The sequence below is a fragment of the Zootermopsis nevadensis genome, unplaced genomic scaffold (assembly GCF_977971745.1).
Source record: "Zootermopsis nevadensis isolate Lab colony 2312 unplaced genomic scaffold, Znev_1.0 Znev_ptg000002l, whole genome shotgun sequence".
In the NCBI taxonomy this organism is placed as follows: domain Eukaryota; kingdom Metazoa; phylum Arthropoda; class Insecta; order Blattodea; family Termopsidae; genus Zootermopsis; species Zootermopsis nevadensis.
In genome coordinates this window covers 17,318,012-17,339,632 of record NW_028259134.1, presented here as the reverse complement: position 1 = coordinate 17,339,632, position 21,621 = coordinate 17,318,012, and the positions used below count along the sequence as shown (strand labels likewise).

The following is a 21,621-nucleotide window of genomic DNA, read 5'->3' as shown; positions in this document are numbered from 1 at the left end:
GGTCTGTGGACTGTAGAAGAAATTTCATTGTAGTTTGAGAAGAAATGTCCCACAATGAAGAAATATTTAGCAGCAAAAGATATTTCACTGAATTTTATTGAGTGATAAAGTTATTTTATTTTCTCGCTATTGCATGTTTTTAGTACGTTACAGCAATGTCTCAATCAAACAACGTTCTCACGAACAGATTTATTAAACGTCTTAGTGCAATGTACGTTGCGGTATTTTTGTCCAAATGAAGGATGGTACCCATGATTTTACCCGCCATCGGCCGGGAATATTGTAATTGTGTGCAGGTGTGTATGAAATAAGCTGAAATTTATACGTGAACATGTTCCAGAAACTAGAAATTTAGTATGTAATGTTTGTAACGTAATATATTGTAACATTTCATTCACATCTTTGTGTGATTAATAGCTATTTATTTTTGATAGGTGGCATGTGAGAAGCTAGGGCAAAGATTATTCAGAAATGTATATTCACGTGTTTAGTGTAACTAATAGTTTTTTTATAGGTGAGATGTAAGAAGTTGAGGTCAATATGGCACAGAAAAATACACTTTTTAATTATTTTACGAAGTCTCCCATACAATCGAAATTACAGAATGGAGGTTCACTTCAAACAAACGATAATTTTTTGGGAAAAGCTGGCGCAGCTACCCCTTCATCAGCAAGCAAGAAAGGCACTAAAAAGACACCAGCAAAGAAAGGTAGTAAGAAAATCGTTGAAACAGCAACTTCAGTAACACATGGCAAGGAACAGAATAAAGGAAAAGGTAATTGAAACTTAATATATTTTCAGGTACTGTAATTATAGAATTAATAGGTATGCGTGTATGTGTGGACTGATAGAATGAAATGGTATACAGAATTCCTATTAGAAATCTTGAAATAAGGGGTTGATAGTACGTAATAATAATATAATTAATTCAACTGTTACCATATCAGTAGAACTATTTCACTGTATCTGCATTTCCTTTTTCAGAGTTTGGTGTTTATGATATAGTTTGGTCAAAGTTAGATGGATATCCTTGGTGGCCAAGTTTGGTCTGTAATCATCCCAGATTGAAAACTCATGTTAAAGAAAATGACATTCATGTTCAGTTCTTTGATGATCCACCTACAAGAGCATGGATCCACAAGAAGTATGTACAAATGTAAAATATTTTCACTAAATGTGGCAGTACTAACATTCTGTCAGAGTTAATGTTGAAATGTCATGTTCAGGCTGTCTACAAGTATGAAATAGCAGACTTTCTTATTGAAAGGTTTCATTTGCCAGTGGAAACCCCTGGTTGTCTGGTTAAGTAAACATTCAGAATAATCCTGGGATATGGCTTGATATAGTATGTTACATTTTCATTGCCTCTAACTGATAGGTAAGAAGCTGGCATATAACAAAGTCCAAAAAATTAGTTTTTTATGAATTTTGTTGTGCAGAGGAATAACGGTCAGATATTGAAACAGGTGCATATAAGATTCTGGTTGCCAACCTCAAAGGAGGAGGTGAAAGGGACTTGGGAGATCTGACATTCACGAGAAGGTAGAATTTAAGTGGCCCGTGAATAAATTGGTTGTGAAGGTGTAAACTGGGTTGGAGTATTTCAGGACAGATTCCAGTTTTGTGTTTTACTGTACACAGTAATGAAATGATGTGACAATAGAGAATTTCTTATTTTTACTCAGAAGAATATCAAATGTTCAAGGAAGAATTCCATACCATGTAAAGCAACTGACATGAACGTTGGTGGCCGAGTTTTGGATGCTATTGCATGTCTACTGTCATATACCCTTCAGCCAGTCAGTTTTTGAGAGTTGGTGTATTAAGAATTTATTTATTTCAAGCATGAAGTAGATGATATATATATTAAAACACGCAAAAAATACAGTGATTGTGTGTTATGCATGGCTGACCATATTCTCAGTAATGACATTAAGTGGCAGACTTTTCTGTTTAATAAATGCTGCTGCCACCAGGGCTGTGGAGTTGGTACTAAAATCTCTGACTCCTTCATTAAAGCTCAATATGTATTCATCATCATGGATTAGGCACTAATGCCTGTTCCTGCTTCAAATTGATCTTCCCATCTTCTTGGCCGACCTTGATCTCTTTTCCCGCTAGGTTTGTAGCTGAGCACAGCCTTAGGATGTATGTCTTCAGACATTTGTTCCAATATGTATAAGGGTAAACCTACTAAAGTGGTAAATGGCACCATTAAGAGATTTCATCACCACCACGTGAATCATTAGCCTACTTTTTTAACTTATAACCTATATTTAAATATATGTCTAATGGTTATTGCAGAAATTGGTTGATTTGTAGACAGTTTGTATTCTTAAGGTACCGAGCCAAAGTTACACAGCATTATTCCCACACCATGTGGCTCAACGTGTCATTGAATCTTCCTAAGCGTTAGGCTGCCGGTGGCTCACACGGTATAGAAATTGTTCTTAAGATTTTATATCGAGGTCGGAGTCGGTACATTTTTACCAACTCCAACTCCACCTAAAATTGCTTCCAACTCCATAGCCCTGGCTACCACTAGGCAGTTTTTAGAAGTACTGAAAATGCTGAAATAATGTTACTGCTGATATTTTTCGTTGTTCTGAGTTGAAAGGGTTGTGAAAGGAATTTGGTAGAAAGGAGGAAAAACAGTATAGGGAAGGATGAAAGGGTGTAAGTAGTGATACAAAATAAATCATAATAAATCATTCCTTGTTGGATTTCAGCAGGCCTTTACTAGTGAAGTGAATTAAAGTAAACCAACTACCCTGTCACCAAATTTGTGTTTATTTAACTGACTTTTAAGGGATGTAAGCTATATCAAATGTTTAGGATTGTCCAACATTTCCACCAACATTGCAGTAGCCGTCTTCTGTGTGAATTCTCAATATTAGATGTGACTCACCCTTGAAAACTGAAGTTACACATTGATCTTCAGCCTTGAAACCCTGAAGACAACAAATTTGGATTTGTTGGAGAATTATAAAAGTCTGTTAAAATATGAGTAAAATAACTTTTCAGGGGGCAACTATAAACATGTGAACCGAAGTTGCATGCATAACTGGTCACTATATTGTGAGGGTAAACTGAGTTATTACAGTTTTTTGTATTTATTTTAGTGAAAATTTGCTTTATTTTATAGGTATGTGGAGATGTATCTAGATGGAATGAAGAAGCTAGCTCCAATTAAAGACAAAGACAAATGGAGAACAGCCTGTAACCAGGCTGATTCTGCTTTAAAGCTTTCAAATTTGGAGCGCAGTGAACTCATTGTTGATTATCCTGATGATTCAGCTAGTGACACAGAATGTGAAGATGAAGAAGAAGCTGAAGGTTTAAATTCTCCCTGTCATTATCATCTGACTGCATCTTTGAAATATTAGTGAAATTTTGTGAGGAGATGAAAATCAGGAGGAGAAATAATTATAGTGTTATCATCCATTGACATTTCCATCAAAACTTTTTTTTGTATGTGTGTCTACTCCTTTTGTACTGTTCTGTTTATCTTTGCTCACTTGGTATGGCTCATTGCTTGGTCTCCCAGTTGTCACCTTTTTTCTTTTTTAATTGCATTTCCATCTTGTTCTAATACCATACATTTTTATTTTTCTTAATTTCTTAACTCTCCTTAAAAACTTCATGTTTACTGTTTGTAATTTGTTTATATATATTTTATTCTATACAAGTTTCTGCTCTGTATATCAAAATAGGGAAGTATTTTGTTCTAGAACAGACAGAACATTGGCAGAGTAATTATACGATGTAATATCGGTGTTGTATTTGTTGTGTACAGGTGTGAACAAGAAGGACCAAGAAGTTGCTCAAGAAGATCCAAGTCCTCCACTGAAGAAGAGACGGATCCTTGTACTGGATAGCGAGGATTCAGAGGATGAATACAAACCAAGTAAGTAATGTAAAATTATATGTGGTACATTGTTTTTCAAGGAGACCTAATGAATTTCTGCAATACTTCCAGAAAAGGAAGAGCTTGATGTGCTGTCAGAGTCTGCAAGTTCTGGTATCGAATCTGATGAAGTATCAGGCATCGAAAGTGTTGAAGGATCTGAAGAGGGAACTCCTGTAAAGGTGGATTTTGTTATAAAATGAATTATGGAATCTGTTTATTTATAAAGGTTGAAACCTATTGCATTGAATATGTTTTTATTTTGTTTTTTCCAGGTAAATAAACGAAAACGATCTTCATGTAGTAAATCATCGAAGAAGAGTAAAAGTGTTGATCTAAATTCAACACCATCAAATGAAGTCAGCAAGGAAACAAGAGCAAAGTTGGCTGTATTTCCTTCTGAAGAGGTAAACTTGATGATTGATTAATTTGATTTTAAGTTTTTCAAGCTTAAGATCAGCCAAACAGTGAATCTATGTGTTTTATTTAGGATTCATGACCATGAGTTTAGTTATTTTAATTATTCATTTTTACAGAATTCTGCTGTAAAAAGGAATGACCTTGAAATCTTCTCTTCACCTTCCCAGACAGTTAAGGATGGAACAAAAGTGAAATTAGCATTATTTTCATCCAAGGAGGTAAGGACAAAATATGAAATAAAATCACAAGTGCGTTATTAAATCCATCATGAAAATTACTGCAGTGTAGTTCAGGGCAGAAATATTTAAGGCTATGCTGTTGATTACAGTTGAATAACTACTGACTTCTCAGGAAATAATCTATCTTCCTTTCCATTATTAGTAAATGTTGTTACATGGGATGTAAACATTTGAAACACATTCACAAATGTAATTTTTTGCAGAACACAGAAGCTAAACAAGCTGAAACTGTAAGTTCAGAACCATGGCCTCATTTGAAGCTTGATTTTTTGAAACCAAATAAAATTCGTGATGCTAAGAGACGAACTCCTGCAGATCCTGATTATGATCCCAAGACACTCTTTGTACCTGAAGAATTTAAAAGGAATCTGACTCCTGTAAGTGATTAACTAGAACTTTATTTTCTATACATTTTGTTGAAGCTGTATAGCTGATGATGGTGTTGGTGATGTGTAATCCATTTGTTGCTTGCATGATATGTTAATAAAGAAAAGTCATGATCTAGCTGCATGCTAACTGGACATGTTGAAATGTCATAAACTTTATTATTTTTTAGTGACTCTCATCATACCCATATGATATGAATTTTTACACAGCATACTGGAAACTTCTGTCATGTTTTGTTATTTATTGTTTGGTTCTTATAATCAGGACAAACAGGATTTTCAGTATCCCAGCATGGGCTGTTTCAGGAGAAAAAATAATGTAGGTGGCATAATTAATATAGATATTTTTTTTATTTAAGTGTAACACAAAGTACTGTTGACAGTGATGTCAAAAATAATATTATTGCATATACCAAAGTATGAAATAGTTTTACTTTACTTTTCAGTAAAAAAAATCAGTGGTTGTCATATTTACAGTTGAAATGAAATGAAAAAAATTCTAATTAGGTGTTGGCGGGAACAAAATGTTTGTAAGAGCTCATTTTTCTCCTTTTTATCCAGTACAGTAATTTATTCAACAGCTTGTAACATGGTAATCTCAACAGTTCTGTGCTTAGTACTGGAAAATACAAGAGAACATAACATTTTGAACTGAATTCTGTTAATGTGACTTGTATAGGTTATTTTACAGAAATTTGTGAAAACATACTTTGCTATGGAAAATGCTTTATACTGAATTTCTCTGAAATGAGATTCTGATGTTACTTTTCAGGCACTGAGACAGTGGTGGGAGATGAAGTCCCAGCACTTTGATTGTATTCTGTTCTTCAAACTTGGGAAATTTTATGAACTGTACCACATGGATGCTGTGACAGGTGTGAACGAGCTTGGATTGCAGTACATGAAGGTTGGTATATTTATTTGAATAAATAGAATCTTCTTCGTGAATTAAATATTTATAGCAATAACATGACAGTAAGATGTAAAGAAGAATTTACATGAATTCAGTCCCTAGTCTCATTCTGTTTATTTAAGATAAATTTTAATATTATCCTCCCAGCTGTGCTTAGATTTCTGAAAGTGACCTCTTGCCTTCAGTTTTTCAGATTTTGAGAAAACTGATTGACAAAAAAATTACTTGAATCTGATATGTTCTGCATATACATATGCATGTGTTTTAATTGTAATTCTGTACTACCATAGAATTTGATGCATTAGTTATGTAATTCTGCCTCCATTGTAGGGAGATAATGCACATTCTGGATTTCCTGAAATAGCCTATGGGAGATTTTCCAGTAGCCTTATAGAGAAAGGCTACAAAGTGGCTCGTGTTGAGCAGACAGAGACACCGGACATGATGGGGGAGCGCTGTAAAGGAAGTAAGTCAGTACCTTGATGTAGCAATTACACAGACAGGAAACTGCTATTATTAGGCCTCTGTAGTAAAATAAACCCTTCATGACCACAGGATAGGTTTATTTCACTGATTTAAAAAATCATAAATGCATACTGTTTTACCAGAAGGAACAGAATTTTTAAGATAGAAATTGCATGCTTTGTATTTAAAGGATTCTTTAAGAAATATGTCTGTGGAAAACAGTGTCAAAGTTGAAGATTGCTGTCTTTGGGTTATTGCGCCGTGTAGGCTGGTAGATCTACCAGACTACATGGCGCAATAATCCAGAAGACAGCAATCTTCAGACTCACCACTGAAAATCTCAACTCATACACAGTGTAAAAGTTATTACAGTGAAACCTCGATGCATCGTTTTCGGCGGGGGTGGGAAATAAAAATGATGAATGCGGGAAAACGATAGATGCGGGAAAGCATTAAAAATTTAAAAAAAAACAATGTTTCTCTTTCAAAGTTACTTCTTTTTACCAAAAAAGTCTTTAATGGACAACTGGTTTGTTGAAACTTTACGTTTTAGACCAAACAGAGCACTTTCCACGTTCAAAATGTTTTCTTCGTCACGTTCACTAATATTAAGCGCATAAAAGAACGACTTCACTTTCGCCAATGCAGCGTGTGCTTCGGCAAAACTCGGCAAAGCTTCGGGCTCGCATTCGTCGTCTTCCTCTTCCTCACCGCTCCAACCCCCTTTGCGGACAATAACAGGAAGAATGGAAATACTATTACTGCCGAACTCAACGAAACGTAACTGTAGAAGACCCTGAACCGCTGGAAACGAGATAAACCAGAAGAATGAAAAGTGCCGCCAGCCTTTCCTTTGTACTTATAATAAAAGCATTTGTGAAGAAATTCACACTGCACATGCCATCTGGCATCGCTGGAACGAAATATGAGTGCACCCTAATTAAAATCGTAAAATTTCTGACAATGAGCACCGCCATTCACTCCAACTATCACCCCTGCACCGCTGACCCTCATTCCAAAAGAATGTGCTGGTTGGGCGACATAACAGGTTACCGCTACTGTGTATTCCAAAAACATTATGCGTCTTTCGGTATTAATTTATCTCTAAACCCAGCATTTTGAATTCTCAGAAACGATCATTGCGGGAAAATTGTGGGCCGGGACTAAGATTTTTGAACGATCGATGCGATAAAACGATAGTTCGAGGAACGATAGAAGCGGGAAAATGTAACATTATTTTATATGGGATGTATTCGGGACCGAACAAAACGGACGATGCATCCGGGAAAACGATAGTTCCGGGAACGATGGATAGAGGTTTCACTGTATTATTGAGAGTATTATGGTGTACTACAGACTTACCTTTTCTGCACAGGATGTGGTTTGCAGAAATATGCAAGGATTCTGTATGTTTTAAAATAAGGTCTGCAACAAGTGTAACCAGTGGTTGGACAGTAGAGAGTTGTTTGTATTATGTTAAATAATATTTTAATTTCAGTGGCAAAAGTTAGCAAATTTGATAAAGTAGTGAAAAGAGAAATATGCCAGATCACAGCAAAAGGGACAAGAGTCTTCAGTGTTATTGATGGAGGTGTAAGTGATGCAGAAAATAATTATCTTCTTGCTCTCACTGAAAAGGTAAGCTTAAATAATAACTATTAATTTATGTTAGAACATTAGGAAAAAATTGTAAGTTCAACACTTCAAAACAGTGATTTCAGGACCAGAAGTTGCTTTTTTTACCATAACATGTTACTAAAAAGGTCTTTTTAGCATATTTCTCTTGGTTAGTACTTTGTAACTTCATGGAGATACTGTCAGAATTCAGCTTGTTTGTTTTGTTTTAATGTATATTGCATAATACCTATTTTTATTGATGAATTCATCCAAAATAGATTGGAACTTATGTATTACTACATCTCTCTATTTACAGTATACAGGGGATTGTATCTCATACGGAATATGTTTTATTGACACATCAATTGGGGTATTTCATTTAGGACAGTTTGTTGATGACAGACACTCTTCACGTCTGAGGACTCTGTTTGCCCACCATCCTCCTGTGCAGGTATGTTTCTCAAAATTCAGCATATACCTCATAAACTTTAATTAAATATTTGCTGAAAGTTGTGCTGAGCTTCATAAGCTGTAATAATAGGCCTACATTTTAGTTGGACATAATTAAAGTATTAAGAGTTGAAATGATATATATTATGTTCCATCAGGTATTGTATGAGAAGAGAGCTTTGTCAGAAAAGACTTTGCAGTTGCTTAATTCATCATTAGCTTCAGTACTAAAAGAATCCCTTGCTTCTGAAACTGAATTCTGGAATTCTCACAAGACACTGACAACATTGGCAGAAGGGGGTTATTTCTCCTCAGAATCTTCAGGAGTGAAGTGGCCAGAGACACTGAAGCAATTTTTGAATGAAGGTAAGTCTTTGTTACGGGTGGGTAATTTGTGATACAGAAAAGGGTTTTAACCACTAATTGCAAAATAAAATGTATTATAGCAAGATACAAATGTGTAAGGCACTAAAATAAGGATCTGAATATCAGCTGAATCTCTGGGATTTGGATTAGCTCCTTCTGTTGGGCCCAACAGAATAGGCATTATCACCTTAAGATGGGAGCAGAGCCAGTTGCTGAAATGTTGTGGTTTTATTTTAGAATGTTGAGCAATGGATCAAGAGAAATAGCTTTACTGAACTCATTGTTAGGACCGTTTCAAGTTATATGGACTGAATTGCCTGAAACTTTTAATTTTAGCATGCATGTAATTCTGACATATAAATACAGGGTATTTTATAACAAGTTGTAAATTGTTTACTTTGAATGGTACACAGTTTAAGTAATAGAATAATTCAGTAAGTGTGCCCTGGTGTGTTACCTACTGATATTACTGTGTGACATTTGGAAATCTTTATTAAAATTACTTTTCAGAACTAGATTGACCCTCCAGATCAGTAGAAAAGCTTGGGAGAATGGCCAGCAAATATAAAGGAAATTGTGGCAGTGCAGGTTTAGAAATCCATTCCTATATGTGGCATTGTTGGGAATGATGGTTGTGATGTCTGAAGGTCCTGTAAATGGCTTTAAAAAAAGCTCTGCAACTATGTAGACAGCTTCTCCCCATGTGTATGCTCATTTCGAGCTTGAATAACAAAACAAATTGTTCATATTATCTGGGCTACAGATTTCTTCACAAAAGTTGTTAGACTTTGTTGCACGTCTGTGGCCATAAGATACATGAAACACCACACACATTTTAATTTTTCTACATTTTTTATAGACTTTGGGATTTATTGGTGAAATATTCTGTGTTGCTGAAGTAAGCTGGATGTAGTGGATATTTCACTGCTGTCATTTTGGTGGTTTATATTATACAAAAAAGTAATCTTGATGTGAATTACATACTCCGCAAAGATCTGTCACCACAGAGTATTAAATTAAGTGGCTGTAGTGTTTCCTCCACCTAAGAAGTTCACATAGTTGTCATGTAGGTAATAGGAAGTGCAAGTTGAGTGGCCTCCATTGGTGTCACATTTATGTTGTTTTATGAAAATCTATGAATTGGTTCAAAAGCCGATAGGGTTGGATGGACACACACATATACATTAATACTGTAATTCTATCATTCCATGTGAAACAAAGAAATCTGGTTAAGTATATTAACCAGACATGTGTTTTCAGTACTGTACTTTCCATTTTATTGCCAGCTGATACCTTGGGACTCACTGCCCATGATGAGTATGAATTAGCTGTGAGGGCACTTGGTGCTTGCGCTTGGTATCTGAAGGAAAGTTATTTGGATCAGCAGCTGTTGTCCATGGGAAGGTTTGAACTGTACCAGCCACAAGATCTGGCAGGTACCAAGGAACCTGCTGCAACTGTTGTCCCTATACCATCCTTCAGCAGGCACATGGCAAGTATTGAAATACTACATTTGTGAGTATTGCAGTTTATTAAATCCTTTTCTGTACATAATGCTGTGAGAACATTGATATTAATTCTGAGGACGTAAAGATCTATCCATATGTTAACAGTGCTCTGAGTTACATAGAAACCATATCCAAATGAGAAAGGTTCTGAGCATTGTTTTGTGTTCTGGAGAGTTAATAATGAGCTTTATCATACCTTTATTTTTATCAATAGGTTTTGGATGGCATAACACTTCACAATTTGAGCATTCTTGAAGATCATTCTGGAGAAAATGATGGAACTTTACTGCAGAAACTGGACCTTTGCTGCACACCATTTGGAAAGAGGTAATATTATTTGGTCTTGTTAAGTACAGGATATTAGATTTTGAATCTAACTTTCTGACCAGGATTTTAATCTGTATGAGGCTTGTTCAAACTAAACCTCTTAGGTTATTCTGGTTGAAGGATTAGAGGCCATTAAAAATTGTCCTCATGGGTGCTGAGACAGGCATTCCATTCATGCACCAACCAGTGGGTCCCCTCTGTAAAGAACTCAGAAAATTTCTGCTGGATTCATTACACTGCAGCTTTGACCCCTTTGATAAAATCTACAAACCTTTAGTGCTTTTTTGAAGGGGCTGAACACCCGAAAGTCATGAAGTGACAGGTTCAGGCTGTTTGGGTGTGGTCCAACATCTTCCAGTGCATGTAGCATGTTCTGGACAATGTGAGTCGCATGAGGATGTCCATTGTTATGCAACATGATGAAACCCTTTGAGATTATGCTGGGATGCTTTCTCTTTGTGGTTGCTAATGATTAGCACCAAGAAACTTAATTATAGCTCATTCCTGTTTTAACAGCCTCTGAGCCTTAATCACTGACCTTGTTACACTGTTTGTATTTGTTCTGATGTGCTCATTCTGTTGCATAGCTGATGGTCAAATGCCTGCAAGTCATGCACACAGCCATGTGTTTACCTGATCTGTGATCAGCCGTATTCACTAACAACACCAAGAATGGGTTATATTTGAGCAGTTCTCATAAGTAACATGGATTAAGAGCTATTTCTAACCTAATCACTTCACTGAAGTATCTTCTGATGTTACAGGTTATTGCGTCATTGGCTGTGCAGTCCCCTGTGTGACATAGCTGGCATTACAGCTCGACAAGAGGCTATCACTTGGCTACTGAAGAATCCTTCACTGATTTCTGAAGCTAGAGACATGCTTAGTCAGCTGCCAGATTTAGAGAGGCTGCTTAGCAAGTAATGCAGCTTTGTTATGCCTGCAGAATTCCTGTCCTTCCCTTCTCCAAACTTCTTAATGCATGGACTTTTGTTTCAAATCTAACTGGTTTTGACAACCAACATGGAACAGGTTTAGCTAAGTAAAAATGTATCTGATGTACTTAGCAGATATGTGGTCTGGTACTAGCTATTAGTAACGTGCAAAACAAATATTATCACATTAAATTTACAAATCAGTTAATGATGTTCACATGAATGTTGTGTATTTGTTCCTTTCTTTCTTTCATAACTAAATATTGTAACAAAACAAGAGCGGTTACTTTCATGTCCTATACATTTCTGATATGGGGGAACAACTAAATTCCTAAGCCCTGTACTGTATATGGCACTGCTTTTAATATTCCATAGCTATATCTTCATTTTTCTGTCCAGTAAACCATTCATAATCTTCTCAACATCTCTTCTCAACACAACCTTTTCCCTTGATACAGCTTCACTGCTTATGCTCTGTGCTGTTTCTGGCCTCTCCGCAGGCCCATTCTTGTCTTGCAAATTCAATTTCTGCCTCTTCTATTTGGTAGCAGTTCATAATACGTAGTTCTTTTTTTCTTACCTTAATTATTATGTAAGCTACTGCTCACAATCCTGGTAATAAATCATTAGAAGAGAAACCAGTATAAACTATTAAAACGTTGAGCTTTGTGCTTGTCTGTATAGGATTCACACACAGGGAAATGCATTAAGAAGCAAATCACATCCAGATAGCCGAGCAATTTTCTTTGAGGACCGTATATACTCAAAAAGGAAAATTCTAGACTTCATATCAACTTTGGCAGGTTTCAAGTCTGCAGAGAAGATAGTTTCATTATTTCAAGGTTTGTATGGAAGTGTTTCCTTCGAGTGCAATGTGTTGTTATGTACAATATCAATTCAGTTAATAATTGGGATTAGTGGCAAGTAGTTAGTATTTTTTATTTAATTTTTATGTAGACATTTTTAGAAGAACAATCCATGTAAAGCAAACCAACCCAGTTCAGTTGACTAGTAAGAAGAGAAGTAATTCTGATTACAGTGCTTTTACAGTCAGCTGGAATTTCATGACTTTTATTTAATCATCACCAAAATCACTAAAATATATTTTAATACTAGAAAAATCATATAAATACTTTACACAAATTATTTTTACATTAACCGCCATGATGGTCTAGCGGTTAGAAAGCTGGCCTTGTAATCCTGGGGTCCCGGGTTCGATTCCCGGTGGTGCCTAAATTTATAACTTGTGTTGGGCAAGGCCGTGGTCCAGGTATCACGGAGTTTTCCTCCGGGACTTCCCCGGTTTCTCCATGGCATCCTAACTTACATACAAAAGAAGGCAATGGCAAACCACTTCTGAATCATTTGCTGAGGAAACAGACCTGTCATCAGACAGAACACTAATAATAATAAAAAAAAAATTACATTACTTATCTCATAAAAGGCTTAATGAGAATTTATGAAAAGTGTTTTAAAGTACCATATATGATTTCATTTTACAAACTCAGTGAGACTGTGGTGTCTGTTCACAGATGAACATGTAACATTGAGTTCAAAGTTGTTGGTGCAGTGTACTAGTAATAAGCAGCAGAATCCAGCTGGGTCATTTCCTAATCTGACAGAAGCTCTTCATTTTTTTGAGGTAACTTGAGGGTCTCGAGTTTGATTTGTAAAGTGCTTGTTATGGATTTCAAAGTGAAGTCTTCTCGGGCTATCAGCCGTGTTAGTTGGTGATCAATCGCCGACATTTCGAGGACCATCTCTGTCCAAGGACATTTAAACTAGTTCATGTTACGAGCCACACAGTCAACAGCCTTGAAAATGAGGACAGAGATGATTCTCGAAACGTCGGCGATTGATCACCAACTAACACGGCTAATAACCTGAGAAGACTTTATTAATGACAGCCACCGTGAAAGCTTCAAATCATAGATTTCAAAGTGGTTTAATACCCAATAACTTAAATGTGTTATTAACAGCTGAATTAATTGTCTAGTGTTCATTGTTTCAATGTTCAAATAACTGAAGTTTGATTTTTATCAAATCACATGCTGCAAAGTATTTCTTTTAAAATGTATTCTATATACAAAAGTATTTTTTCTATATTTACCATTTCAGTATTTAGTAAAGAAAGTCTGGGTCCCTCTTAGTATATTTCACTATACACTTGAAAGTACATTTGTATTCTTGCATACTTCCAGACTGCATTTGATCATGAAGAGGCCAAGGAGTCTGGTCGTATCAACCCAAGTAAAGGTGTTGATCCAGAATATGATTCTGTGGTAGAAGAATTACAGGAATTAAAAACTGATTTAGATGAATACCTCAACAGCCAAAAGAAGTATTTTGGATGTAAGGTAATGGTATACATCAGTTTATTATTGTGGAGATTTGCATATGTGTTTGGAATGAATTTGAAGTTGCAAGAAACAAGAGCACCAATTGGTACTGTTTGTACATAAAAGCTACATGAGTCTCTGATTTAATTGTAAAAAATATGCTGAACAACAATTTCCTACTGCACAAAAATGTAATTATATTAAGGCAAATATATGGGTTACAGATGTATAATTCTGTTTCTTAAAACATTTTTTTGTTTTATTTGTAAGATTTTCCTTTAAGGCCTCAGGTGAATACATGTATCTTCAACTTAGTTTTATTTCATTTGTGTAATCTAGGTGACTTATTGTGGATCTGACAAGAAGAGATTCCAGCTTGAAGTTCCTGATTCATTTACCAAGAAAGCTGGAAAAGGTTATGAATTGCAGGGACAAAGAAAAGGATTCAAGAAGTACTGGACTTCAGAAACTAAGGTAGGTGTTCATTCATGTTTTCTGAAGTTTTAACATTTCCAGCATTTCAGAGTCCAAGATCCATTATGTGATCTTTGGATTTCAGGCTTAAATCTTGGGGGGTGACCCCCCCCCCCCCCTCTCTCTCTCTCTATATATATATATATATATATATATATAAAGGAAAGAAAGAAGAAAAGAAAAAACTCAGTTGGCCAAACCACATTTGTACAGGAATTCTGTCATTTCTGGGGATTGATCCTTCAAAGGTACCTGAAATGTCAGTGGACTAATTTAGTGACGCATCACAAAATTAAAAGTAACTATATATAAAATCCTGTGAAAAATCTGTTATTTAATGAATAAAGAGCAAGACCTGTTAATATATTATAAACAAATTATATTGTAATCAACAGACATTTATTTTTAACTTTCAAAGTTTGTATTTCTGTAATGTTTTTACTGTTTGTATTTCTTTGCTATAACTTCACCCTTTCTTGTTTGATTAGAATTTGCTGTCTCGTCAAATTGCTGCAGAAGAACATGAGAAAAATGTTTTAAAAGATCTGAATCGCAGGATATTTGCTAGATTTAGTTCAGAGTAAGTATTTCAAATGTACAAAATCGACCCTACACACACAGACATATACAGTTCTTTGGTTATTTTCTGTGAACACAAAGTGGCACCTTGCACCTTGAATTACGTTGTTTTTTAGTTGTAATTGAGAGTTGAATTATATTGTCAGTATGAATGTAGACAAAGCATAGCTCTCAGTTGCTTCTAAAGTTAATCTTGCAGTGCTCAAAGAGTAATTTTATAATTTCTTTAATTTTGTCAGAAGTCTTCATGCTTGAAGAATGAACATATCTGCAGTGTGATCATCCATTCATTGTTAACACTGAATTAGCACTTCACTTTTTTAACCTTCTTGCTGTACAATATTTTTCCACTGTTTCCTAAAAGAATATAATTTTGGGTGACAATCTGAACTCACGACAATTAGATTATTATTATATATGTGTATAAACACAAATCACAAAATTACCAACACTCTACCAGATACTCAGTATTATATTTACAGAACATATTTTTACAGCCGTATGACTGCTTAGAACTGAGAAACATCTCCGCAAGTGTCAAAATCTTGTTCAGAGCATGAAACATTCAACAGCATGGCAGCCTCACAAGATAATTGTTCCTAATTAGCATCAGGGAAAATAGTGAAATATGACAGAACTAGAAGTGGAAAATGTTTTGAGAAGAAACATGTCATTTAAATGGGGGAAACATTATATACCACGTACACAGAAGACATTCTTGAAAGATTTCATTTTAAATTCAGTATTGTATTGACAAAGTTCATTGTTATCATCCAGAAGTCTGTTAAAGAGCATTCTTGCTTTTTTGATCCATATTGTTTGTATTCCCGCCTCACCCCCCAAGTTTGGAAAGTCTCCTTATGTTGTGTCAACATGTTGAATCTAATTGGTTTTGTATTTAAACGTTTTGTCCAATATGATTTGTGTTTTTAGTTCTTTTACTGTGTGTTTGTTTTCTTCATGAAGCTAATATAAATACTGAAATAATAATTATTCAGTATTAAGTATGTAATGATACACTACAGTTATGGGATTGAAGTAAATGAGTTTTTTATTGTGCTGATTGTGGATATGCTATTTTATGTAGCTATGAAATATGGAATGCAGCAGTACAGTGTCTGTCTGTGTTGGATGTTCTCCTGTCTCTTGCTGAATATGCTCGCAGTGAAGGTGGTGAAACTTGCATACCAGAGTTTGTTATATCATCAGGAGAAATGAAGGTAAGTATGAGGACTTTATGTGAGATTCAGATTTGCACAGTAATTCAATTCAATTCAATTCTTTATTATTTGTGTGCTGTATCAACAGCCTGGTGGCCAATTACAGATACAGCACAGAGATAAACTCACAAATACAGTAAGACATAAAAGGTAAAACAAGCAATATATAAAATACATTGATACTGAAAGTACACAAAAAATTACTACATTAGGATATTTGTAAAATAACATGCATCAATTAAGTAAATTATGCTATTATAGAATATGATTAAGTGTGACAATTTTCGTCTCGAATATGTCCAAATCCCTGCAGACAACATTAGCAGCTGATGCGCATCTAGCAGAAGGACTGTTTTTGAACAAGGGGCTAAAACTGAACATAGAAAAATCTCTCAGATTCCGAGCAGGGATGCGGAGACCGACAGCTTCCAGAAGGGAAGGACAGCATTTAATGAGTATGAAGATGACTTTCTGATGGGTTGTGTCATTGTGTAATCTGATGGGAGTTCATCTGAATTTTAGAAGTGCTTGCTGCCTCAGTCATCAGGGTGATCACACTGATAATGGAAGCAGCAAGCATCTCTGAAGCTCAGTAAACTTATACCAGACAACATAAAGAAACAGCCCAGGAAACAGTCATTTTGTGAGAACTTATATTTGACAGTTGATGTTCTGTTATGTTTGCGGTAGAAATAGCAATATTTTGCTGCTTCTGTGAGTCCAAGAAACAACAACCTTGCTAACAAAAGGCACAGCATTATTGTCAGGTTACATAATAATTTACACTATATTTTATGCTCAAGCTGCCAGTATATTTTTGCGAAGTTGTTTATGTAAATTAATTATTGAATAATACTTTCCAATCTTAAAATATTATTTAATGCTTATTTTTGCAGCCCTTTTTGAAGATCACAGATGGTCGCCATCCTTGTGTTTCATCAATAGATGGATTCATTCCAAATGATACTGTGATTGGATGTGGAGAAGATGAAGCTAGTCTGGTTCTAGTAACTGGACCAAATATGGGAGGAAAGTCTACTCTTATGCGGCAAGTTGGGCTTCTGGTTGTAATGGCACATATGGTACGCATGTTGCTACTTGTCTTTTTCTGTATCTCTGCAAAACTCTTATTAACTTTATAAATATGACACATAGTACATGACTGTATTATAGATTTAAATGCAAATAAGCTAGTGTCAGACTGCAATAGATCAAACAAATATCTGTTGCATTTTTTAATCTACAAGTTCCAGATCAACACAGGTGTTCAGAAGGAACTATTTATCCATATAAATTTTTAGATGAACTTCCTTTATGAAAAAACTTACTTTGTTTTCAGATGTGTTATAGGTTACTTTCTTGAAAATAGCCTCTTTCAAGAAGTGTGGTATAGACTCCATAGACTGTAGAACAGGTATGTGTAGTCACCCCGGTGATGGCGTCAGAAAGCTTGACAGCCATCTTTGGAGTACTTCCAAATCCACCGATTCTGAGAACTGTGGACTTCAAAAAATGCCTGAAGCTACATTAACCTACATTAGGGTTGGGAGATTTCCTCCACACTAAAAGTAGTGGTTATACTACTGTGAGTAGGTTGAAAGAGCATAATTTGTGCAGATTGGAGTTTACCACATAAAGAACGCATTAAGGTGCCAGATGCTTTAGGTTATTTGTCCCTTTGGACATCATGGTGTGATATGTATTAAGATGTTATTAACTGAAGAGTTATTAATCGCAGGGTTGCCATGTCCCAGCTGCAGTGTGTCAGCTCAGCCCTGTAGATCGCGTATTCACTCGTCTGGGTGCAAATGATAACATCATGGCAGGAGAGAGCACTTTTTATGTGGAGTTGAGTGAGACTGCAGCAGTTTTGCATCATGCAACAAAACATTCCCTTGTTTTGGTAGATGAACTGGGTGAGTAAGTGGGTCATCAGAAAAGGTTTCAAGACATGGAGTTGAGCCAGCAAAGTCAGTGGATCTGAATACATAATTTTGAAACATAATTTTTTGCCATTAGATTTATACCAGTTAGCAGTTCAATGTTTGAATGTAATAAGTATAAGGTACAAGCTCATGTCACACTGCTGCAACCATCAGTTCAGTCCAGACCTGGCATCTTCCAATTTCTTCTTGTATGCAGCAATGAAGGATTGCCTTCAAGGTCATCATTTTGTTCTAAAGCACTGTGCATACAAATAGGAGCTGTGAGCAGTACCATAAAAGTGAGTTTAGCCATTGCTTCTAGAGTTGATTTGAGAGGAAGAGTTTTCCATAGAGGGAGGGGACAAATGCATTATAGAAATGCAACTACTAAATCAACAATGTTTTTTATTAGATTAGCCATGTATCAAAATGTTCAAGTTGCCTTTGTTTATCCATACATAATCTCGAGTTGGACTTATTTTAATTCTAAATGGTGATTCACCAAGGAGAGCAGAAGTCCATCATATAAGAAATGTCTGGTGGATATAGACATAAATACTTGCTAGATCTACACACTGTCAAAATACTGTTCTTTTTTTAGTTGTACCAGTAATCACTAATAACTGAAATATCAAATGAAAAGATGAGCAGGTTCAAAATGTTCACTCTTGACCATTATAGACTTAGTTATTAAACCAGGAAGGATGAGATGGGGAGAACACGAGTAGAGCATTAGGAAACAACATTGTTTTTGGAAAACGTGGGATATCTAGGCATTGATGGGATGATAATATTAAGTGAATTTTAGATGAAAAGGTTGTGAAGATTCAAACTGGATCATCCTAGATTTCAGTGGGAACTTCTTTTCCTTCACATTCTGTGACAAGGAAGTTTTTGTGACTGAATACAACCAAATGGCATGTGGGAGGAAGCAGTTGTGACTTTTTTAAGCCACTGTCTTGGGGTGCTGTGTGGAAAGTATCAAACTGTCCATGAATAGTATTGGGGTTTGAACTGATTACAATCCGGTCTGACATTATTAGTTGGTTAGAAATAAATACAAATTAATTTGATGATGATACCACAAATACCAATGCCTATAAATAAGATATGGTATATCAGAAGAGAATAATTGAATATGTCAGTGAGCCTCCGAGACCATACATTCTTGTTATCCATTCTTTTTAAACTTGATGCCTCCGAGACCATACACTCTTGTTATCTATTCTTTTTTAACTTGATACTCTGACCTTAATAGGAATATGTAGTCATTTTTTTTCTTTCCTGTAGGACGTGGTACATCGACATATGATGGTACTGCAATTGCTGCATCTGTTGTGCAGGAATTGGGTAATTTGGGATGCCGAACGTTGTTTTCTACACATTACCACACCTTGGTAGAAGACTTCAGACATTCACTAAATATCACATTGGGCCATATGGTAAGGTTTGGTCATGTTGACCTCAGTGTTTGAATGTTACTACTTTTAGAAACAAAGTAGTAGAGCTAAAATTTACAATTTCACTTGGTAATCAAAACTGAACCCCTATTTCTTTCTCCCCTTTATTAAATGTAATGCTCTCAGCTGATACAAAAAAATGCCTGTCCTTTTTGGGCTTAGGGAAAATATCAGAATGTCTCTTATTGTATTTTCAGATGTGCATTTCAAAGTACACATTAATGATACTGTTCTGTTTCATGGAGTTAAACAGGAAATAGTAGACAGCAGAATAATAAATTTGATTTTCCAAGAAGGTCCTAATAATTGATCTTGGCATCACAGATCACAACGTGACCGATTATTGTAGAAGCTGACACATTTATTTGAGAGGATTCGTCAGTATAATGTCTGTCTGTGATCTGAGAAGTAAAAATCTTGTTGTTTCCACTACATAAGCCATAATGTTTTGGTATCTCTGTCTTTTTAAGGCATGCATGGTGGAAAATGAGAATGAAGAAGATCTGTCAGAGGAAACTGTGACTTTCCTTTATAAGTTTGCATCTGGTGCTTGTCCAAAGTCTTATGGTTTTAATGCTGCTCGTCTTGCTGGAATTCCATCTGGTATCATTCACACAGGCTACAACAAAGCTGTCCAACTTGAGAAAGAAGGGGATAAAAGAAAATTGTTCCAGCATTTATTCGGTAAAAAACAGAAGCCATTAGATATAGCTTCACTTATAGAACAGGTTCGGATAACACTTTGAATATCCTTTGATATGCAAGAATATTGTTTTCTTAACATCTTTATATTTTAGATTAAACACTTTTCTTTTTCATTTACAGCTGTATAATTGTAAGTTACAGAAGGAATTGTGAATGGTCTTCAAGTGTGCCATTCATTAATTTCAAAAAAAAAAAATCATACAAGTGTAAAGATATTTCTAGATTGAACCACTCACATCCATTGTCCTCCCAGACATACTTTAAACAGGTACTTCATCATTCTGTATAATTATTTAATACTCATACAATTCATATTATTTAGTGAAGTGTGCTATGTCAGGTTGAATAATTCATTGTTCCTTCTGTTACCATATTCATATACAGAAAAAATGTCTTATTAAATCAGTATTTGTTGTCTGTATATTTATTTTTACATGATATCTGGTAATCTTTGTTAAGTAATTGGAGAATAGTACAAATAATGTCAAGCATTTACACTATATTGATATACCACAGAGATGACGATAAGAATATATTATTTTTGTGAGTGTTTAAAATTATGAAATGAAAAAGTTACATTGATTTTGTATTTCTTATTCCTTAAAGTCATGTCAGCTGGTGTCCACTGACCAACTGATAACCCCCCATTTCCAAATCCAGAACTTCATTCAAATTTGTTCCTTACCACACTACCTCACTTGAGCCATACAGTTACCATATTTTTTGGACTACAATATTCAATGAAGTATAATACACAGATTTTAGGCAGTACTTTCCAGGAAAATGGGTGTACCTTAAGCACTGCACTATTTATTCTTTTATTTCCAGTTATGATACACTTGGAAAGTGTGTGGTTCTCCATCCTGACCCTCCTAAGTCCATTCCTGTGTCCAAGCTGTGAGAGAGTGCAACCTCTTAGTGTTGACACAATCCTGCAGGAAAGAACAGTTTAAGGGGCTCTTTTGAGGGTATGATGTATCTGGCAAGTTTGTGGTAGAATTTGATTTGAAGAAATCGGTTTCTTACGTGTATCTGATTTGTTGCAAGTATATCATCTTTTCCAGTGGCCAGTGTAGTTGGTCTGACAGGTATTTATTACAATTTTACATTACTGTTTTAAGAGGTCTTGTGTTACATTGATATATTAAATTTTTTATTTATGGTTGTTTAATGATATATAGCACTGAATGATACAATGGCCTAATTTTAAGGTACTATCCCGTGGAATCAAAATTACTTTTACCATGACAGCAATTATGAACAGACTAATGTGTTAGCTGTGGGTGCTCTCATATCCACCCCATTTTTACTGAAAAAATCAACACACAATGAGCACATAATGCATTTAACTATTTTCCCTTCTTTAAATGTAACATGTGAAATATA

The 21,621-nt window shown here is 35.3% G+C and overlaps 1 protein-coding gene across 4 annotated transcripts; it reads left to right on the top strand.

Annotated features, from left to right (window-relative positions):
• Window positions 1-40: 40 nt before the first annotated feature.
• Msh6 (DNA mismatch repair protein Msh6) lies at window positions 41-20,817 on the top strand. Of its 4 annotated transcripts, none has more exons than XM_022068328.2 (27): window positions 41-296; window positions 604-775; window positions 985-1,144; window positions 3,146-3,336; window positions 3,797-3,907; window positions 3,980-4,089; window positions 4,183-4,314; window positions 4,444-4,545; window positions 4,770-4,943; window positions 5,725-5,859; window positions 6,196-6,331; window positions 7,829-7,968; window positions 8,264-8,398; window positions 8,556-8,763; window positions 10,050-10,255; window positions 10,486-10,598; window positions 11,363-11,518; window positions 12,218-12,375; window positions 13,066-13,175; window positions 13,735-13,890; window positions 14,212-14,346; window positions 14,835-14,926; window positions 16,013-16,145; window positions 17,042-17,227; window positions 17,884-18,061; window positions 19,361-19,512; window positions 20,001-20,817. In XM_022068328.2, the coding sequence occupies exons 1-27, from the start codon at window positions 243-245 to the stop codon at window positions 20,274-20,276; spliced, it is 4,011 nt and encodes a 1,336-aa protein (XP_021924020.1). In that variant the 5' UTR covers window positions 41-242; the 3' UTR covers window positions 20,277-20,817. The 4 variants fall into 4 exon arrangements, with proteins under 4 accessions (XP_021924020.1, XP_021924019.1, XP_021924017.1 ...); XM_022068327.2 differs by having other exon boundaries at window positions 42-296; window positions 504-775; XM_022068325.2 differs by having other exon boundaries at window positions 43-296; window positions 515-775.
• Window positions 20,818-21,621: the final 804 nt, after the last annotated feature.

What these genes read in the sequence shown, in the direction of transcription:
- Msh6 (XM_022068327.2), top strand. Translation starts at nt 541, where the DNA reads ATGGCACAGAAAAATACACTTTTTAATTATTTTACGAAGTCTCCCATA. An exon ending in AGAGCATGGATCCACAAGAA is followed by an intron (nt 1,145 to 3,145) that starts GTATGTACAAAT and finishes TTTATTTTATAG; the next exon opens with GTATGTGGAGATGTATCTAG. An exon ending in TGTTTTGGTAGATGAACTGG is followed by an intron (nt 18,062 to 19,360) that starts GTGAGTAAGTGG and finishes TCTTTCCTGTAG; the next exon opens with GACGTGGTACATCGACATAT.